The 20,059-nt window shown below is 42.3% G+C and overlaps 1 protein-coding gene and 1 pseudogene across 2 annotated transcripts in view; both read right to left on the bottom strand.

Annotated features, from left to right (window-relative positions):
- The window catches only part of CAPN3 (calpain 3), a 48,932-nt gene extending 29,416 nt beyond the window's left edge, over window positions 1-19,516 (bottom strand). For both annotated transcript variants that reach the window (XM_046010379.1, XM_046010377.1), the window contains exon 1: window positions 19,208-19,516. In XM_046010379.1, the coding sequence (XP_045866335.1) occupies window positions 19,208-19,516 (309 nt within the window). The remainder of the gene's footprint in view (window positions 1-19,207) is intronic.
- LOC123945237 lies at window positions 1,154-1,304 on the bottom strand (annotated as a pseudogene).
- Window positions 19,517-20,059: the final 543 nt, after the last annotated feature.

Genomic DNA, 20,059 nt, shown 5'->3' with positions numbered 1-20,059 from the left:
AACTACAAAGGATGCCAAAAGTCAAAAAAATATCTGAAGAGAGAAAGCAGAACTGGGGTAGGATATGACACAGATGTCGAAATTACCAGGCAGGAATCATTATTATGATAAGCATGATGAGTATGTCAAGGAGTCTAATGGATAAAGTAATGTGCAAGAAAAGATGGGTTAATATAAGCAGGGAGATGGGAACACGAAGAAAGAATCAAATGGAAATGATATAAATAGAAAACACTATAACATATATTTCATCAGCTCATCCACAAACTGGGTAAAGACAAGGGGGCAAAAGCAGTAAGACTGAAGGCAAGACAAGAGGAACATCCCAAAGTGAAATGCAAAGGGAAAAATAATGGAAAATCCCAAAGCCCAAAAAACCAAAGCAGAACATTCAAAAACTGTGGGATAATTTCAAAAGGTGTAACACATGCGTAACCAAATACTAGAGGAAAAGAAAGAGCAGAAGAAATATCTGAAGTAACAGTGGCCAAGAACTTTACAAAATTAATGACAGATACCAAACCACAGATTCAGGAAGCTCAAGGAACATCAAAGGGTGTAAGTGCCACCAAAATACAACAACACAAAACTGTACTTAGGCATATCATATTCAAACTGCAGATAATCAGAGACCAAAAAAAATGTTGAAAGAAGCCAAGAGGGGAAAAATACCTTTCTTATAGAGGAACAAAGATAATAATTACAGCAGACATCTCTTCAGAAGCCATGCACACAAGAAAGACTGGATTGAAACTAATTAACTAATTAATTATTAAGTAACCTCCACACTGGGGCTTGAACTCCTGATCCCAAGATCAAGACCTGAGTTGAGATCAGGAGTAGGATGCTTAACTGACTGAGCCACCCAGCTGACCCTGGATTAAAATATTTAAATTGGTGAAAGAAAAATCCACCAAACTTGAATTCTATATGTAAGAAATTATCTTCCAAAACTGAGGGAGAGGAGCACCTGGGTGGTTCAGTGGGTTAAGCCTCTGCCTTTGGCTCAGGTCATGATCTCGGGGTCCTGGGATGGAGCCCCGCATCTGGCTCTCTGCTCAGTGGGGATCCTGCTTCCTCCTCTCTCTCTGCCTGCCTCTCTGCCTTCTTGTGCTGTCTGTCAAATAAATAAATAAAATCTTAAAAACTGAAGGAGAAATAAATACTTACCCAGACAAGTAAAACCAGAGAGAATTCATTGCCAATGGACTTGTCTTGCAAGACATGTTAAAAGAAGTGCTTCAGGGAGAAGGAAAATGATAGAGGTGCTACACTTGATCTTAGCCAAAAGGCCGAGAAGCGATGGAAAATGATAGAGGTGAGAAACCTGGACCTACATAAAGAAAGGAGGAAAGAGCCTCAGAGAAGGAATAAATGAAGGTAGAATAAAACTTTGTATTTTTCTTATTCTTAATCTAAAGATAACTTTATTTAAAGTAATAATAATAACAACAGTGTGCTGAGTAATGATAGCATATGCATAGGTGAAACGAATAAAGGGAAGCCAGGGAGGAACTGGGCATTTTCTATGATAAAGTGTTAGACTGCATATATAATGGCATAGTGTTATTTGAAGGTGGAATTAGATAAGTTGTACATGTATATTGGAAACTATAACATAACCATTAACATTAAAACAAGTATAATTGATACACTTCAGAGAGGAGATAAAATGGAATCATGTAGAATATTAAATTACTAAAAAAGGCAGAAGAGGGGGGAGAGGAGAAGCAAAGAACAACTGTAACAAACAGAAAACAGTTGCAAACATGGTAGATAGGAATCTAGCTGTATCATAATCACTTAAATATGAATGGTCTAAATCCGCCAATGAAAAGATAGAGATTGTGAGCATGGATAGAAAAGAGGCCTGTCTCTATGTTGTCTACAAGAAACTCCCTTTAAGTGTAAAGCCTTGGGGAGCTAGAGAAGGATATGCCACGCTAGCATTCATCAAAGGGAAACTGGAGTAGCTGTATTAATTTCAGATGAAGCCGACTTCATAACAAAGAATATTAAAGATAAAGAGGTGTATCACATAATGAGAAAGGAAGAAATTCTCCAAGGAAACATACTCCTAAATGTGAATGCATCACATTGCTTTGTGAGAACTCTGGCGGGTCAGCACGGACCTTCCTGTTTAAACAGAAGTGGCGCATCCCTAAGGAGACAGCCTCAGGCACAAGGTTCGCAAGGCAACTCTAGCCTCCCACAACCTCCTGTTTCTTATGGTTCACCACCTTCCATGGAACTCTCCTTGAACTGTGAGCCTCAGGGCTCGTAGCCACTCCACTTTCCCCTCCCCAGAACACCTGCTCTCAAGAAGACATGCTGATCAATTACGCCTTACTATTTTACTATGCATTAAATCCAACGCGTTAGCTCTGTTAAAAGTATTCACAGGCTCCAAGACCTCTAGACTGTTATGGTAACCTCTCATTCGGGAATAGAAAATAGCATCTCCAGTTTCAGGAGGAAGCAGGAAAGCATTCTGGGGGCACATGGGTCAGAGAACCTTGATGAACCCCTCACTCAGGTCGAGAACCCATCGCTTCAAGGCTCTGGACCACCTGACCTCCTGTCCCCAAGAACTGAGTCCTGAAGCCCCGTCCCTCCCATCCCTACCTTTGGCCTTTTCCAGGTGATGGCCTTCATCTTGGTTTTCTGGCTCAGCTCATGGGATCCCAGGGCCTGAACCCCTGCTGGGAACACATGGTCTTCAAAGAGGCACTTCTGAGCTAGGCACCGTCGTCTGAGAACCAAGAAATCCTGCCCCTCAAACTTGAGGGGCTGCGTGACAGTGCCCTCTCCATTTCTCCTGTCCCGCTCCCTGATCACGCGGTCACAGAAGAACCCTGGCAGCAGGTAGGGCATGGTGACCGCTCAGGGAGTAGAGCTGGGCCTTCACTGTGGCCTCTCTCCCCCTGCACCCTCCATCCAGGCCTAATCCTCCCGTGAATGGGCCGAAGCCTATATAGCTCCTCCGCCCTCAGCAGCGCGATGCAAATGAACACAGCCCAGAGAAAGGCCGTGGTCAGAGTCAGCAGCTTTGGCTGGAGGCCCCTGAGCCCACAGTCAAGGGGCAACACCATGCCAGTGAGAGAGGGAGCCAGCAAAGGGAGTGAGAGAGCCAGGGACGGCCCCAGAACAGACCACAATGGCTTGGAGACCTGTAGGCTACTTCCACCAGCCTTGCTGGGATTCTTTCTTTAAAAAGAAAAAATATGATTACCAAGAGGCTTACCCTGCCTCAGCAAAAGGCATTCATGCCTTTGACACGGGCGGCCAATGGGATATAGCATGGGGCCTTCGAAACATGCTGTATACACTAATCGTATACAGGCTGCTGAATGCATAGAAGGAATCTGCTCCAAGCCATTATCTGAGGTTAATGAAGCCTTCATTCTCCTGATGTCCCTGCCCCATCCCCCCAAAGACCTTGACTGGCCATTCAGGGACTCTAATCTGTGGAGGGTGGGTAACTCGACTTCAAACGCAGTCCCTGTTAGAGTGGGCCCCGTGGCAACAAGCAGGCTTCCACGGCTACAAGCTCAGGACCTTTGAGGCAGAAAACGTGGTTGGGGAGGGAAGGCTTCATGTGCGTCAGAATTACGTTCACAAGAAAGCCCAGCTTTTTCAAAGTTTCACCGTGCTTCGATGGACAGCTCGAATGAAAGCTGGGAGGAGATGCGGGGGGACATTTTGGCCTGGCAGTCTCCCCCTAGGGGGATGCTGGCCTTGTCCCGTCACTGACTCCTGCCAGCCCACACCTACCCTGGGCTGGGTGGTCTTTGGACGACCTGCATCGGAATCACCTGGGATGCCAGTTTAAAATGCAGATTCCCAGACTTCACCCTGGACCCAAGGATTCAAATATTCTTGGTAGGGGTCTGGGACTCTTCAGTTTGAAGAAGGATCCCAAGAGATTCTTATGTCCACTGGGGTTTATTCCATGACATTAGCATTACAGAGTAGCGTAATAGCTCAATATAATTTTGGGGTCATTTCTTTTAAGAAATAAGTATATTTTTATTACATTTATATATGAATTCATATTACATTTATATATGAACAAAGTTTTTTTTAAAAAATCAAACAATACAAAAGGTACATAGAGGAATAGCAGTCTCTTGCCCTGCAAATCCCTCTCATCAGAGACAGCCACTTTTAATTCTTTTTTTCTTTTAAGACTTTATTTATTTATTTACTTATTTAGAGAGTGAGAGTGGGGGGAGGGGCAGATAGGGAGGCAGAGAGAGAGAATCTTAAGCAGACTGTGCTGAGTGTGGATCCCGACTTGGGGCTTGATCTTATGACCCTGAGCCAAAATCAGGAGTCAGACGCTTAACTGACTGAGCCACCAAGACACCCCCACTTTTAATTCTTTTAGCAATTTTTCTGGTATTTACCTCTATATTTCTTTTTCTTTTTTTTTTAAAGATTTTATTTTATTTATTTGACAGAGAGAGATCCAAAGTAGATAGAAAGCCAGGCAGAGAGAGAGAGAGAGAGGAAAGCAGGCTCCCTGCTGAGCAGAGACCCCCGACGTGGGACTCGATTCCAGGACCCCGAGATCATGACCTGAGCCGAAGGCAGCGGCTTAACCCACTGAGCCACCCAGGTGCCCCTACCTCTATATTTCTAAATAATATCTTTATATTATTACTTTTAATTTATTGTTATTATTTTTTAAGAGTCCAGTCTTTTTTTATTCGAAGATTTTATTTATTTATTTGACAGAGAGAGATCACAAGTAGGCAGAGAGGCAGGCCGAGAGAGGAGGAAGCAGGCTCCCTGCGGAGCAGAGAGCTCAATGCGGGGCTCGATCCCAGGATCCTGAGATCATGACCTGAGCCGAAGGCAGCGGCTTAATCCACTGAACCACCCAGGTGCCCCGAGATCACATTATTTTGACAGAGATCACAAGTAGGCAGAGGGGCAGGCAGAGAGAGAGGGAGGAAGCAGGCTCCCTGCTGAGCAGAGAGCCTGATGCAGGGCTCGATCCCAGGACCCTGAGACCATGACCTGAGCTAAAGGCAGAGGCTTTACCCACTGAGGCCCCCAGGGGCCCCTAAGAGTCCAGGCTTTCATCATGGCTCTCTCTTCATTTTTTTTTTAAAGATTTATTTATTTATTTGAGAAAGAGAGAGAGAGAGCATGAGCACAGTGGGGAAGGGCTGAGGGAGAGAGAAAGAGTCCCCAGCAGACTCTAGGCTGAGAACAGAGCCTGACGTGGGACTTGATCTCAGAATCCTGAGATCACCAGCCAAGCCAAAACCAAGAGTTGGAGACCCAACTGACTGACCCACACAAGTGGTCTTAATTTATTATTTTTAGAAACTATCTGCAGCATTCCTATTCTGACAAACAAGATTTAGTGTTCTCACATTATGCTTTGCCCACCATCTTCCCAAAAGAGTTATGCCATAAATTTTGGTTAAATTAGAATTTAGTATTTACTTGAGTATGATTAGTTGTCTATTCACTTCTTAGCTAAGTGCTATGCTGTATTACATTCCCTTTCTGTAGAAATGTTTTTTTCTCTTATTCTTTATAATTCTCTGATTTTCTATGTATTTATCAATGCTTTTCCTCAGCAGCAGTTTCTCCAAATACTTAAACTCATCATATAACCTAGTGGTTCCACTGCTCTCCCATAAGGCCTTCCTTTGCAGCTTCATTCTCCTGTACAGGCTGGACTGGCTGCCCTCCAGGTTAGGAGCGGTGGCCTGGGACTGACTGTCCCTTTCTGGGTGGAATTCCATTTCCTGGATCTTAACTCTTCTTTGGTTTCTCTTTGATTGGATTGGCAAACAACTTGGAGCTTCCTAAGAAAGTATGGATGGGAGGTAAGTCACCTGAGTCCTTGCCCAGCTAACTCTGATTTCCACTTTTTTTATATATATAATTTTTTTTTATTAATATATGATGTATTATTAGCCCCAGGAGTTGAGGTCTGTGAATCGCCAGGTTTATACACTTTACAGCACTCACCATAGCACACACCTTTCCCAATGTCTATAACCCAACCATCCTCTCCCTACACCCCCCCACACCCCCCCCGGCAACCCTCAGTTTGTTTTCTGAGATTAAGAGTCTCTCATGGTTTGTCTCCCTCCCCATCCCATCTTGTTTTCATTTATTGCTTTCCTACCCCCCAAACCCCCCACGTTGCCTCTCAACTTCCTCGTATCAGGGAGATCACATGATAATTGTCTTTCTCTGATTGACTTATTTTGCTCAGCATAATACCCTCTAGTTTCACTTTTGCACGCGATTGAGAATTTGGCTAGGTATTTTAAGTTGAAAAGCATTTTCCAAAATTTTTACGGGATGGTCATTGCTTCTAGCATATGGTGTTGTTGAGAAATATGGTATGACCTGATGAGCATTCCTTTGTATGTGACCTATCATTTCCCTCTGAAAGCTTTAAGAGTTTTCTATACTTCCCTCCTATTCCTCCTTCTGCCAGTTCCAAAAGCCACACTTATGTGCTTTTGGTATGAATTTATTTTTTAAATTCTTTGTGCTGAGCACTCGGTGACTCCTTTCAATATAGAGACTTTTGGTCTCAGTTCCAGAATATTTTTATATTATTCCTTTTCATTTCTCTCCCTTTCAATTCTTTCTTTCTTTCCTTCCTTCCTTCCTTTTTCCTTTCTTTTTTTGAAACTTCTAAAAATCAGATGTTAAATGTCCTCTAATTTTATTGTATTTTCCTAATTTGGTTTGTTCTACATCCTAGATTTCCTTGATTTTATATTTTAACCCTGCTATTAAAATTTTAAATTTCTACTCTCATAGTTTTCTACTGTATATTATTTATATTATATATTTATATAATGAAAAATTTCAGAATTACAGAAAAGTTTAAAGAACGGACATCCACATAGTTTGCATTTAGATTCAATAATTGTTAATGTTTTGTCATCTTTGTTTTACCTATCTATATATGTATATACAGATTTTTTTTTTTTTTTTTGCCGAACTATTTCGAAGAATGTTGACAGTATCATGACACTTCACACCTAAATACTTGGAAGTATATATAGGATACAGCAGGCATCTCCTAAGGACAAGAGCACTTTCTTACTGACTGTAATGCCCTTATCACTAAGAAAATTAACTATGATTCTCTAATATTATCCAAGATCTATATCCATATGCTAATTTCTTCCATTGTTCCCCAAATGTCTTTTATAGCTTCCTTTTAAAAAAAGGTTTTGTGTATTTTTTGAGAGAATGAGAGAGAGAGCATGAGCAGGGGTGAGGGGAGGGGCAGAGGGAGAAGCAGACTTCCCGCTGAACAGGGAGTCTCACATGGGACTCCATCCTAAGACTCCTGAGATCACGACGTGAGCCAAAGGCAGATACTTAACTAATTGAGTCACCCAGGCATCCCTATAGCTGCTTTTCTTTGAACTAGAATCCAATTAGTTTCATACATTGAAATTTAATAATTTTATAATTAGATTGGGGGTGCCTGGGTGGCTCAGTCAGTTAAGCATCTGCCTTCGGCTCAGGTCATGATCCCACGGTCCTGGGATGGAGCCCCATGTTGGGCTCCCTGCTCAGCGGGAGTTGGCTTCTCCCTCTGCTCCTCCCCTCACCCCTGCTCGTGCTCTCCCACTCTCATTCTGTCAAATAAATACATAAAATCTTTTTTAAAAAATTGTAATATTTTCTATTTTTTAAGGTTGTAAATCAATACAGAACTAAAATTATGCTCAACAGTAGCAGATGAATTGGTAGAGGAGTACTTGGAGTCAAAGTGCCTTGTGGTCCTCACACTGTTTGAGGAAAATAAAGCTTTTGATCAATTTTAGGCTTTGTCAAGATGAAATTTATGTTAATCATTTAGGGCAACCACTGAAAAAACAGAAATAGCCAATAACTTCTGAACTAGTAGAAAGAAAAGAAAATAATAAAACACTTTTTACATTTTTTAGGGGAGGGGGACAGAGGAAGAGGGAGAGAGAGACTCTTAAGTGGGCTCCACACCCAACCTGGAGCGTGTCCTGAAGCTTGATCTCATAACTCTGAGATCTTGACCTGAGCCAAAATCAAGAGTTAGACACAGGGACACCTGGATGGCTCAGTCATTAAGCATCTGCCTTTAGGTTAGGTCAGGTCATGATCCCAGGGTCCTGGAATCAAGTCCTGCATCAGGCTCCTTGCTCAAATGGGAGCCTGCTTCTCCCTCTGCCAGCCATTCCCCCTGCTTGTGCTCTGTCTCTCTCTGGCAAATAAACAAATAAAAATAATAAAATCTGTAAAAAAAAAAAAAAAAGAGTTGGCGACTTAACTGACTGAGCCACCCAGGCTCCTGGAGAAAACACTTTTAATACATTTTTTAAAAGGCAGAGAGGGGAAAAATGAACGTTTAAGAAACACTATCAACAGAAAGGTTATGACTAAAGATGATAGAAATAAATCCATTATATATCAATTTCATAATGAGTTTAAATGGACTAAAGCCTTCAGTTAAAAGACAAAGGTTTTCAGATTGGAAATTTTTAAAAAAAATTCTAAGCAGTTTATAAGAAACACAACGAAGATATGAGGTCACAGAAATCTATAGCAGGTCTATTCAACAGCGAAACACTAGGATTGACTTCCCTAAAGGCAGAAAAATAAAACTGGGATTCTGTTATTTCCTTTATTATTTAAAGAAATTTAAAGTAGCCAATTCTGTTATCTCCTTTATTATTAACATGATGCTGGAGGGTTTAGCCAGTGCAGTAAAACAGGAATTAGGTTGCTGAATACAGTTGTGCATACTGTACTGGGTCACCCTGTCATTATTTACAAATGACCTAACTTTACAGAAACAGAACTTACAGACAAATAACTTGGGATCTACAGTTAAATTGTTAGAATTACTAGGAGTTTAGCAAATATATTGGATATAAAATTCAAATGCATGTTTATGCCTGAGAAATTGAGTACAATTTTAAGAAAGAAGCCCTTTCTAAAAACAACAACAAAAATAAAAGATGCCTAGGAAGAAATCTGACAAAGGATGTTCAAGACCCTTATGGAGAAAATTATCAAAGAACTTGATTAAAAGGTACTCAAGGAGGGGTGCATGGGTGGCTCAGTCAGCTGAACGTCTACCTTCGGGTTGGGTCATGATCTTGGGGTCCTAGGATAGAGCCCCACATCAGACTCCCTGCTCAGTGGGAAGCCTATTTCTTCCTCTGCCTCTGCCCCTGCCTGCCACTCATGTTTCTCTCTCTCTGTCAAATAAATAAATAATATCTTTAAAAAAAAAGATACTAAAGGAGACCCAATTGAATGGAGAGATCCCTTTTTCATGCATAGGAAGACTCAATATTGGCAAGACACATTTTTTCCAGGTTGATTCAATGCAATCTCAGTAAAAATCCCCTCAGGAATTTTTGTAGAACTCAACACCCTGATTCTAAAATTTAAATGGAAAGGCAAAGAGCCAGATAGGGTTAAAACAATACTGAAAAGGAAAAACAAGTTGGGCGTATTTGCTCTACTGCAAGACTTATTGGCACAAAGTGTAGAGTTGGTACAAAGATAGATCAATAACCACAAGTAGAACACGGTAGAGAGCACAGAAACAGAACTACACATTGTTAGACATTTGATCTGTTTAAAAAATGACATTACAAAATAGCAGAGAAAGAATTTGAAAAAAAAAAAAAAAGTTGTGCTGGGGATTTTAATCATCCACATGGAAAAACAACAAAATATGATTCCTGTCTTATATAAGAAAAATCATTTCTAGGTGGATTATAGACCCAAATATAAAGGCAGAAAAATTGTTTCTAAATGATAATAAAGAAGAATGACTTTGGTTTAGGAAAATTTTTAAAAATTTTAAAAATTTTAATTTTAATTTTTTTGAGAGAGAGAGAGAGAGAGCATGTATGAAAGCATGCAGGAATAGGGGGTTGGAGGGGCAGAGGGAGAGGGAAAGAGAGACTCTTAAGCAGGTTCCACACCCAGAGGTGAACCCAATATAGGCCTTGATCACACGACCCTGAGATCATGACCTGGGTCAAAATCAAGAGTTGGAAGCTTAACTGACAGGGCCTCCCAGGTGCCCCTAGGAAAAACTTTCTTAACAGAACATAAAAAGCACTAGCTATAAAGGAAAAAAATATATAATAAATTAAGAATAACTTAGAACTTTTAATTAAGAGCTTTTAATTAAGAATTTATAAAATAGGGGCACCTGGGTGGCTCAGTGGGTTAAAGCCTCTGCCTTTGGCTCAGGTCATGGTCCTGGGTCCTGGGATGGAACCCCACATCGGGCTCTATGCTCAGTGGGGAGCCTGCTTCCCTTCCTCTCTCTCTGCCTGCCTCTCTGCCTACTTGTGATCTCTGTCTGTCAAATAAATAAATACAATCTTTTAAAAAACACTAATTTATAAAACAAGAAAACACTTAAAAGTGTGAATAGGCAAGTCACAAAGTGGGAGAAAATACATTTTTTTAAAGATTTTATTTATTTATTTGAGAGGGAGAGGATGCACAAGCAGGGGAGGGGCACAGGGAGAGGGAGAGGGACAAGCACACTCCCTGCTGAGCATGGAGCCCTATGCAGGACTTGATCCAAGGCCTTTGGAGATCATGACCTGAGCTGAAGTCAGATGCTCAACAGACTGAGCCACCTAGGGACCTCGAAAAGATATTTATAACACATCTAACCAATAAGCAATCAGTATCCAAAGATGTCTACAATTCAAGTTGAACAAGACCCACTCAATAGAAAAACTAAGCAAAGACGGGTATTTAATGGACAGCGGGATAACAAATGGTCAAGAAATATATGAATATGAACAGATGCCCCGCCTCATTCATAATCAGGAAAATGCATCTTTTCATACATTCCTTGGCTATTTCTGTCCCTGACCCTCCCACTTCCAGCATTTTACTGCTAAGTTATTTCAGCTTCCTCTCTATGATATCTACAGATCTGTCACAGTCAGGAAGAGCTGCTGTCTTGTGAATATAAGGGGAGGCAGTCCTAATTATTTACTGAATTTTCACTTTCACCAGAACTTACCTCCCCCACCCCACCCCACCATGGCATCATCATGACTACTAAGTAGAGAGCGGGCTGACTCTCAATGGGGTACATCTTTTTGCCTTTGATTTACCATCATCATTCTTTATTGATTCATTGTGCTCAGTATGTCATTTACAACATGCCATTAAATCCCTACAACAACTCTATGGAAGTAAGGATTTTTTGGTTTTCTATATTCTTTTCATAGATGAGGAAACTGAGACCTGAAAATGGCCTGTTTCGCTCTCTCCCTCTGCCCCTCCCCCCGGCTTGTGCTCTCTCTCACTACCTCTCTCTCACAAATAAATAAAATCTTAAAAAAAAAAATGACTGGGGGCACAACAAATGACACAGGTAGCTTGTAGGAGCCTCCCACTGTCCAAAGATGAAACAATTTGAACATCAAAAAAATCATGACGTAATGGATTAAAACATGTTGTAATGTTTCCTGCTAATCATACCCTTCCTTAATAAGGTATTGTTTTAAGTTGTGATGTTTAAAAATACAGAGAACAGGGATGCCTGGGTGCCTCAGTTGTTAAGCGTCTGCCATCGGCTCAGGTCATTATCCCAGAGTCCTGGGATCAAGCCCCGCACTGGGCTCCCTGCTCCGCTGGAAGCCTGCTTTTCCCTCTCCCACTCCCCCTGCTTGTGTTCCCTCTCTCACTGTGTCTTTCTCTGTCAAAAAAAATAAATAAAATGTTTTTAAAAAAGGATACAGAGAACATAGAAATTACAGTCGATTCTTTTTATTCGTGGTAGTTATGTTCTATAATGGTGCTGTGAATGCTGAATCAGTGAGTATGGAACCATTGCTCTTGGAGGAAATACAGGATTAGATTCCTGTGAGTGTCTAGCCACATTTTTATCAACCGATGAGTACACATTCTTCAGTGTGTTTCTGTTTAAAGACACCTTATTTAATATATTTTACTGAGTCATTAACATTGAACTCACAGCCAACAGCACCAAAATTTCAGTGTGAATAACTCTAACACATTTCTTTTCTCCCTAAGGCACACCCTGGCTTTTTGCACTTAGGAACACAAGATAGCACTTCATATTTTAAACAGAGGAAATCACCCATAAGAAGTGCAAAAAATGTGAAAAACGGGACGCTATGTAGACTATGAAAAGGACACCCGTTTACAGTATGAGAGCTAAGATGAGAAGGCCCAGTGACATCCTGATTTCATCTGGGAATGTGGCTAGGGGGCGACTCAAATTTTTCACTGCCCTATGCATGTCTGCAAATGACCACAGAAACACCATAAATGCTGATTTTAGGGTTACAAATTAATTTTAGTGAGTAGGTGAATTCAGAATCCATGAATAATGAGGATTGGCTGTATATAGATCACGGCACTGACCTCCCCCATGTCGGAAAAACCACATTTAGAGGGTAAAGTTAGAGGAGATTTATAACTCTTTGATCTGAAACATCTAAAGGAAGGATAAGATTATTCACAAACAAGGAGGATGACTATGTACAGGAATCACTATCTTCTGGGTCAGACCAGAGAGAAGGTGCAAAAGTTGTGGCCAGGAGATTTCTGGCTAGAAGTAAGGATGAACATTCAGGCCATGAGAGGTACAGATATAGGCAGGTTATCGAAGGGGCTGAGGGTGTCTGTTTTCCCTTCAAAACTTTGAATTTAGGGAAGGAACCCATCTCCCTGGAATGGCTGAAAGCTATTCCCCAAACATCCCAAACCATCCTAACATTTATAAGTTTTTGATAGCATTTTAATACTGTGTTCTGGGGGATATAATAAACTGCTGAAAGTTCTGATGGTGATTATTTAGACTCGAAGTTGGGATGAATATGGTAAAGGAAGTGTCAGCTCCTCCTCCTTCTTCTTCTTTTTTTTTTTTTTTTTTTTCGTTTTGGCTTTTTAAGTTTTGGTCTTAATTCCAGTTAACATACAGTGTAATGTTAGTTTCAGGTGTACAGTATAGTGATTCCACAATTCCATACATCACCTGGTATTCATCACAACAATTGTCCTCCTTAACCCCACCAATTTTACCCATCCCCCACCCACCTCCCCTCTGGTAGCCCCCAGTCTGTTTTGATAATTAAGAATCTGTTTCTTGGGGCATCTGGGTGGCTCAGTGGGTTAAAGCCTCTGCCTTCGGCTCAGGTCACGATCTCAGGGTCCTGGGATGGAGCATCTCAAGGTCCTGGGATCAAGCCCCACATCGGGCTCTCTGCTCCGCGGGGAGCCTGTTTCCTCCTCTCTCTCTGCCTGCCTCTCTGCCTACTTGTGATCTCTGTCCATCAAATAAATAAATAAAATCTTTAAAAAAAAAAAAAGAATCTGTTTCTTAAGAATATGACCATAGGAAGATCACTTTTTTTTTTTTTAAAGATTTATTTATTTATTTATTTGACAGAGAGAGACCACAAGTAGACAGAGAGGCAGGCAGAGAGAGAGAGAGGGAAGCAGGCTCCCTGACAAGCAGAGAGCCCGATGTGGGACTCGATCCCAGGACCCTGAGATCATGACCTGAGCCGAAGGCAGCGGCTTAAGCCACTGAGCCACCCAGGTGCCCAAGAATCTGTTTCTTAATTTGTCTTTTTTCCCCATTTGCTGATTTGTTTCTTAAATTCCACATATGAATGAAATCATATGGCATTTGTCTTCCTCTGACTTATTTCACTTAGCATTATACTCTCTAGCTCTATCCATGTTGTTGCAAATTGTAAGAGTTAATTCTTTTTAAATGCTAGAATAATATTCCATTGCATATATACCCCACTTCTTCTTTTTCCATTCATCTATAGATAGACACTTGGGTTGCTTCCATTTCTTGGTTATTGTAAATAATGCTGTTATAAACATAGGGGTGCATGTATCCCTTTGAATTAGTGTTTTTGTATTCTTTGGGTAAATATTCAGTAGTTCGATTGTTGGGTCTTAGGGCAGTTCTATTTTTAACTTTTTGAGTAAGCTCATACTGTTTTCCCCAGTGGCTGTACCATGTGTCAGCTTCTCTTAAGCAGGGCACTCTCCAGGAGTTAGGTGGGGCTCACAGATCTTCAGAATTTGGAACTCCCACTTCATAGCATCTGAGAGGAGAGAGCCTCCTCCCCCCACCAGCATTTGGGGGGTTCCGGGCAGTGTGCTTCTGTACGCCACTCTCTTTCCCCACTACTGTGCTTTCCACACTCTGGTTTCTGGGTGTGCTGGCTCATCCTGTCTGTGCAACTGAAGGTATTAACTTCCTCCCTTTACCAATAAGTTACTTTTTACTTGCCTCAGGTTTTTCACAAGTTCATGAGTAAAGATGTCTTTGGGTGGCAGGGCACCTGGGTGGCTCAGTTGGTTAAGCAACTGCCTACAGCTCAGGTCATGATCCCAGGGTCCTGGAATGGAGTCCCAGGTCAGACTCCCTACTCAGGAGGGAATCTGCTTCTCCATCTTCCTCACTCAGCCTCTCCCACTTTGTGCTTTCTCACTCGCTCTCTTACAAATAAATAAATAAAATCTTAAAAAAAAAAAAAGATGTCTTTGGGTATCAGGTCAAGTGGAGGGATGACCCTGGGGTATGTGGCCTCTTGCCCTGTTGCTTCCCCCCCACCCACTTTGGTTTCTGTTCTGACTCCTTCTGTCTTGTAAATAAACTAGCATTTTTATTTCTTTTTTCCCCCCACTAAACAACCATCATGTCCACCTCCAGAGAGAAATTATTCTTTCTGTAATTATTAGAATCTTCCTAATTTTTCTTTAAGAGTTCTCCTCATGAAGAGAAAAGCTAGAGTCTGTCATGCTAAGGATTCATATTTTTGTTAAGGACACTTGGCTAAGTATCTATAAAAAAAAAAAAAATCAAGGGTGCCTGGGTGGCTCAGCGGGTTAAGCCTCTGCCTTCGGCTCAGGTCATGATCTCAGGGTCCTGGGATGGAGCCCTGCATCGGCCTCTCTGCTTAGTGGGGAGCCTGCTTCTCCCTCTCTTCTGCCTGCCTCTCTGCCTACTTGTGATCTCTGTTAAATAAGTAAATAAAATCTTTTAAAAAAGGTCAAATATAATTTTGTAGTGGTGACAAGACCTGACTTGAAAAATGTAATGATTTATTATTTTTGCTATTTTAAAATTTTTATTTATTTAAGTTATATCTACACCCAGTGTGGGCCTCAAACTCATGACCCCGAGGTCAAGGGTCGCATGTTCTTCTGGTGGAGCCAGCCAGGTGCCCCTATTTATTATTATTATTTTGTTTTTATTAAATTGAAATACAATTAACACATAGTGTCATATGAGTATCAGGCTTACAACATAATGATTCAACAATTCTCTACATTACTCAATGTTACCTCATTGTCATCACCATCTGTTACCAAACAGCAGTATTACAATCTTATTGACTATCTTCCCTATGTTGTACTTTTCATCTCCATGACTTACTTATTTTATAACTGGAAGTTTTTAACCTCTTAATCTCTTTTATCTATTTCACTCATCTCCCAACCCACTTTCCTCCTGGTAACCACCAGTTTGTTGTCTATATTTAAGAGCCTTTTTTTGTGTGTGTCTCTTTATTTCTTTGTTTGTTCGTTTGTTTTGTTTCTTAGATTCCACAGTTGAGGGAAATCATTTGGTATTTGTCTTTCTCTGTCTGACTTATTTCACTTAGCATTATACTCTCTAGGTCCATCCACATTGTTGCAAATGGGAAGATGTAATTCTTTTTTTATGGCTGAGTAATATTCCCCTGTGTGTGTGTGTGTGTGTGTGTGTGTGTGTGTGTACACTTGCGTTGCCTCCATAACTTGGCTATTGTAAATAATATGCAGTAAACATAGGGGTGCATATATCTTTTTGAATTAGTGTTTTCTTTGGATAAATACCCAGTAGTGGAATTACTGGATCATAATGTATTTCTCTTTTAAATTTTTTGAGGAAGCTCCATACTGTTTTCCACAGTGACTGTACCAATTTACATTCCCACCAACAGTGCACAAGTGTTCCTTTTTCTCCACATCCTCGCCAACAACTGTTATTTCCATGTCTTTTTGATTCTAGCCATTCTAACAAAGTGATATTTCATTGGTTTTGATTTGCATTTCCCTGATGAAATTGGGCAAGCGTAATCAGTTTCCCAGAGGCCCTGTTCTAGAAGCCATTCTCTTCTGTCTAGGGGTTCGTCATCGAGAAAATTTGGCTCAACAATTGGAAAGTGTTGTATGCTTTCGGATTCTAGAAATAGATCATAGAAGGAAGGGCAAAAGGAATCAGTTTGGCCTGGAGACTCAATGCATGAAGCTCTCTAGTAGAGGAGGAAAAACAGTGAGACAGTACTGGTGAGTGAGTGAGAAGAGATTATGGGTGTGCCTGGACAGGTGGCCTGGCTGTCCCCTCTTTGAAGAGGGAAACGCTGAAAGTGCAGCCTCATCTTAACTAGAATTTTAGCTGGCTTGAATAGTTCTCCCCTTATCACCACCACCATCATCCAATTGTAATATGTACTGATTGCAAAGAGATATTCACATTGGCTTTCAGTGATTCTGTGCCACAGATAGTAAAAGCAGGAAGGGCCTCTCCTAGGACACAGTCTCCGTTTCAGACTGCTTAAACCTGGTAAATGTTATGACGTATAAGGAATGCATGGGAAACTTACATCTCCAAGAAGTACTTTACACTTCAGAAAGTTCTGGAATCATTTCACTGTTTTAATTGCAATCAACTTGTGTGGTTGCCCTTTCTGGATCTTAATTACTTCACTTGTATGTGAGGGGGTGTTGGTGGTGGGAGCACAGACAGGTCTTCTGGTGCCACCAATGTCACACTAGCAATGACAGCGTAAATTTAGTACCTAGAGCATAATGGACCCTTACATTGTTCTTATTAATATGCAAGTCTAGCTTTTAAGACTAAAATCCACTCATGATTTCACTAAAAACAGCATTTGTAAGGGGTTACCCCCCTCTACAGTTGTATTAGAAAAGGTTTTTTAGGGGGTACCTGGGTGGCTCAATCAGCTAGTGTCCAATTCAAGCTTAAGCTCATGTCTTGATCTCAGGGTCATGAATTCAAGCCCTGCATTGGTTTCCATGATGGGCATGGAGCCTACTTAAAAAAAAAAAAGGATTCTAGGAACACCTCCTCCCTTTTCTCCCCTCCACCGCCTTGGAGTGCTGGGCTGCCCTTATCTCTTGGTGCTCAACACCCTAAGCTGTGGGTTTTCATTCATCTCCCGCAGCTGATTACCCACTGTGGGCCTGGCCCTTTCCTGGCTAAGTGGGTCATCCTGGAGATGACCAGGAATGGTTCTTGTTCTCAGCAGATGGGGAACAGATGTGTGAAAGCTTGAAGGAAGTGATAACTGAGCAGTGGAGAGAGGGTGAGGGGGAGCAGATCAGATAAAAAGAAGAAGATCATTCCAGACAGAGAGCATAAACAAAGGCCTTGAGGTACAGGATCTGGGAAAAACAGAGCAGCTGAATGCATCAGGCTCCAGGAGGAATGGGTGAAAATGAGATGGACAGGTAGGCTGGGGCCAGCATGGGAGGGCCTGTAGCTCATCTAAGGAGTTTGGACTTATCCCGAAGGCATGCAGGGAGAGGAGAAGAGTGTCACTGAAGATACTCCAACAGGGATGTGACGTGTCCCAGTTCTCTGGCAGCAGGGCAGTGACTGGGCTGCAGAATGAAGCTCTTGCTAGTCCTTTCTTCTAAACTGAGGGTCCTCAGGGCAGTCACAGGCCTTACCACAGAATTGTTAGGAGAGGAAAGGAACCTTGGCGAACACATAGGGTGAGTACAGCATTGGACATTTGATTTCAGGTTAGAAAGAAAAACATGGCTAATCAATGGCACCAGGTCCCAGAGTAACTTGATTAAGCTAATGAATAGCACTGGGCCTCAGCTTCAGTGATATCCTGGGGGCGGGGGTGGGGTGGGGTGTGAGTTTTCTCCCTGAATGGGGTTAGCTCCCCTTGCCTTCTGATCCGATAGCAACTGAATGTTCTCTCTTGACGGCCTTTCCTTCAGGATTCTGGAGTCCAGGAGAGCAGGAATTTTTATCTTTCTTTCTTTTTAAAAAATATTTATTTATTGAAGTGCCTGGGTGGTTCAGTGGGTTAAGCCTCTGCTTCCAGCTCAGATCATGATCTCAGGGTCCTGGGATCAAGACCTGCATCAGGCTTTCTGCTCAGCAGGGAACCTGCTTCCCCCTCTCTCTGCCTGCCTATCTGCCTGCTGTGGTCTCACTCTCTCTCTGTGAAATAAATAAACAAAATCTTTTAAAAATTTTATTTATTTATTTATTTATTTGGGAGGGAGAGGGGGTGGGGGGCAGGAATCTCAAGCAGACTCCCCGCTGAGAGTAGAGCCCAATGCTCTGGGGCTCCATCCCAGGACCCTGCGATCATGACCTAAGTGGAAATCAAGATCTGGAATCTCAACTGACTGAACTATCCATGTGCCCCAATTTTTGTCTTTCTTGTTCACTGCTATCTCCCCAGTTGCCCACTTTTGGCTCTAGCAGATGCCCTCAAACTCCTTGAATTAAGAATAAGAGTCATATGGGAGGTCTGATCAGAGAAGGCAGTGGAGGGATAGGATTTTCCATATGATCACAGTAAATGAAACCTGGAGGCTGGAAGAGTTACCTAAGGAGAAGGGGTTTTAATCCAGGCTATCATGCCATCTCTGGATGTACTTCCCTCAGAGTGCCTTTCTCATTTGTGGGGTGAGGTATGTGGACAAAAATGATTACTAGGATTTCTCCTTCTTACCCTAACATTTTATGCAAAGAAAACAGGTCTTTGACAGCTACTCCCCTCTTCCCAGGGCTTCTGTGTTGCAGAAAGTCATGGCTACTGACAAACTAAGGAACAACCTCATGATTTTAGCCCAAGAAATGGAAGGACTCTTAAAGAGACTTGTTCTGAGAAAAGGATATTTACTTTTATAAGATGAATTATACTGGGTTCCCATTATACAAAGCAAGATGTTTTTCAGAAAAAGAGATGAACAGAGTGAGAACAGACTCGGCTCCTAAGGACGGGGGCCCATGGGCCTGCAGCCAGGAGCCTTCCCCCTCCTGCCCACGCGCACTGCGGACCTCCTGCCCACGTACACTGTGGAGGCGCAGGGAGGTGCTGAGGGCCAGGACTTCTCTGAGGGAAAAAAACCAAGTCTTTGAGCTACTCACCGGAGGTCTCTTCCAGATAAACTGGATGGGGAACTTCTGGCTGTAAAAGAGAGAGGTCTCATCGGGTGGGAACTCAGGATCCAGATAAAGAACCTTCTTTTCCAGACATTTCTTGTGAAGCTGCTCAAATGTCTTCTCTTTAACTCCAATAATGGGGAAATTGCGGCTGATGATGGCCGAATAGATGCCACTTGGGTTTGTGCCCCCGGCCTCGGTGGTCTTACCTTGGCCTGGCGGGGGAATTGGCCCCGGGGACCTGGGCTCAGCCCCCGTCCGTGGGGCCACAGATGCGCTAATGACGGTTGGCATGGCAGGCAAATTGGGAAAAAAAGATTTTGTTTTGTTTTTTTAAAGAAAACAAAGTACAGCTCCCTGCAGGGGAAGGAAGCAACGGCCAAGGGGAAGTTGGAGTGATTCTGTCATCTGAGAGAAAAACGTCCACATCCACATTCGGAGCTACAGCCTGTCAGAAGGTCATCCAGCTTCTATCCATCCTTAAAGATGAGTGGTGATCCCGAAGTCGGAGGTTTTCCCGAGGCAGGAGGATTTCTGGGGGCTCCTGCCGGCAGCTCGCATGCCAGAGGGAGAGGCAGAGGGGAGAGAGAGGGTTGTGTTTCAGGGGCCTGGAGAAGCTTGAGCCAGGAAAACTAAAAATAGACATGAAGGAAGAAGAGGAGTATGAGAGCCAGGGAGGCTCCTGGGCAGCCAGACGACACATGAAGCGAGAAGGACCCTGCTGGGGACGTTTCCGCGTGGTCATTGAGTGCTGGTGTCCTCGGGAGGCGGAAAGGGAATATTTTAGGAGGTTGGATGCTGAAAAGTAGCAAAGAACTGCTCATGCGTTATTGAGTC

Source organism: Meles meles, chromosome 6, assembly GCF_922984935.1.
Source record: "Meles meles chromosome 6, mMelMel3.1 paternal haplotype, whole genome shotgun sequence".
Taxonomy (NCBI): Eukaryota; Metazoa; Chordata; class Mammalia; order Carnivora; family Mustelidae; genus Meles; species Meles meles.
Note: the sequence above shows the minus strand (reverse complement) of the source record. Positions and strands in the feature narration are given on the sequence as shown.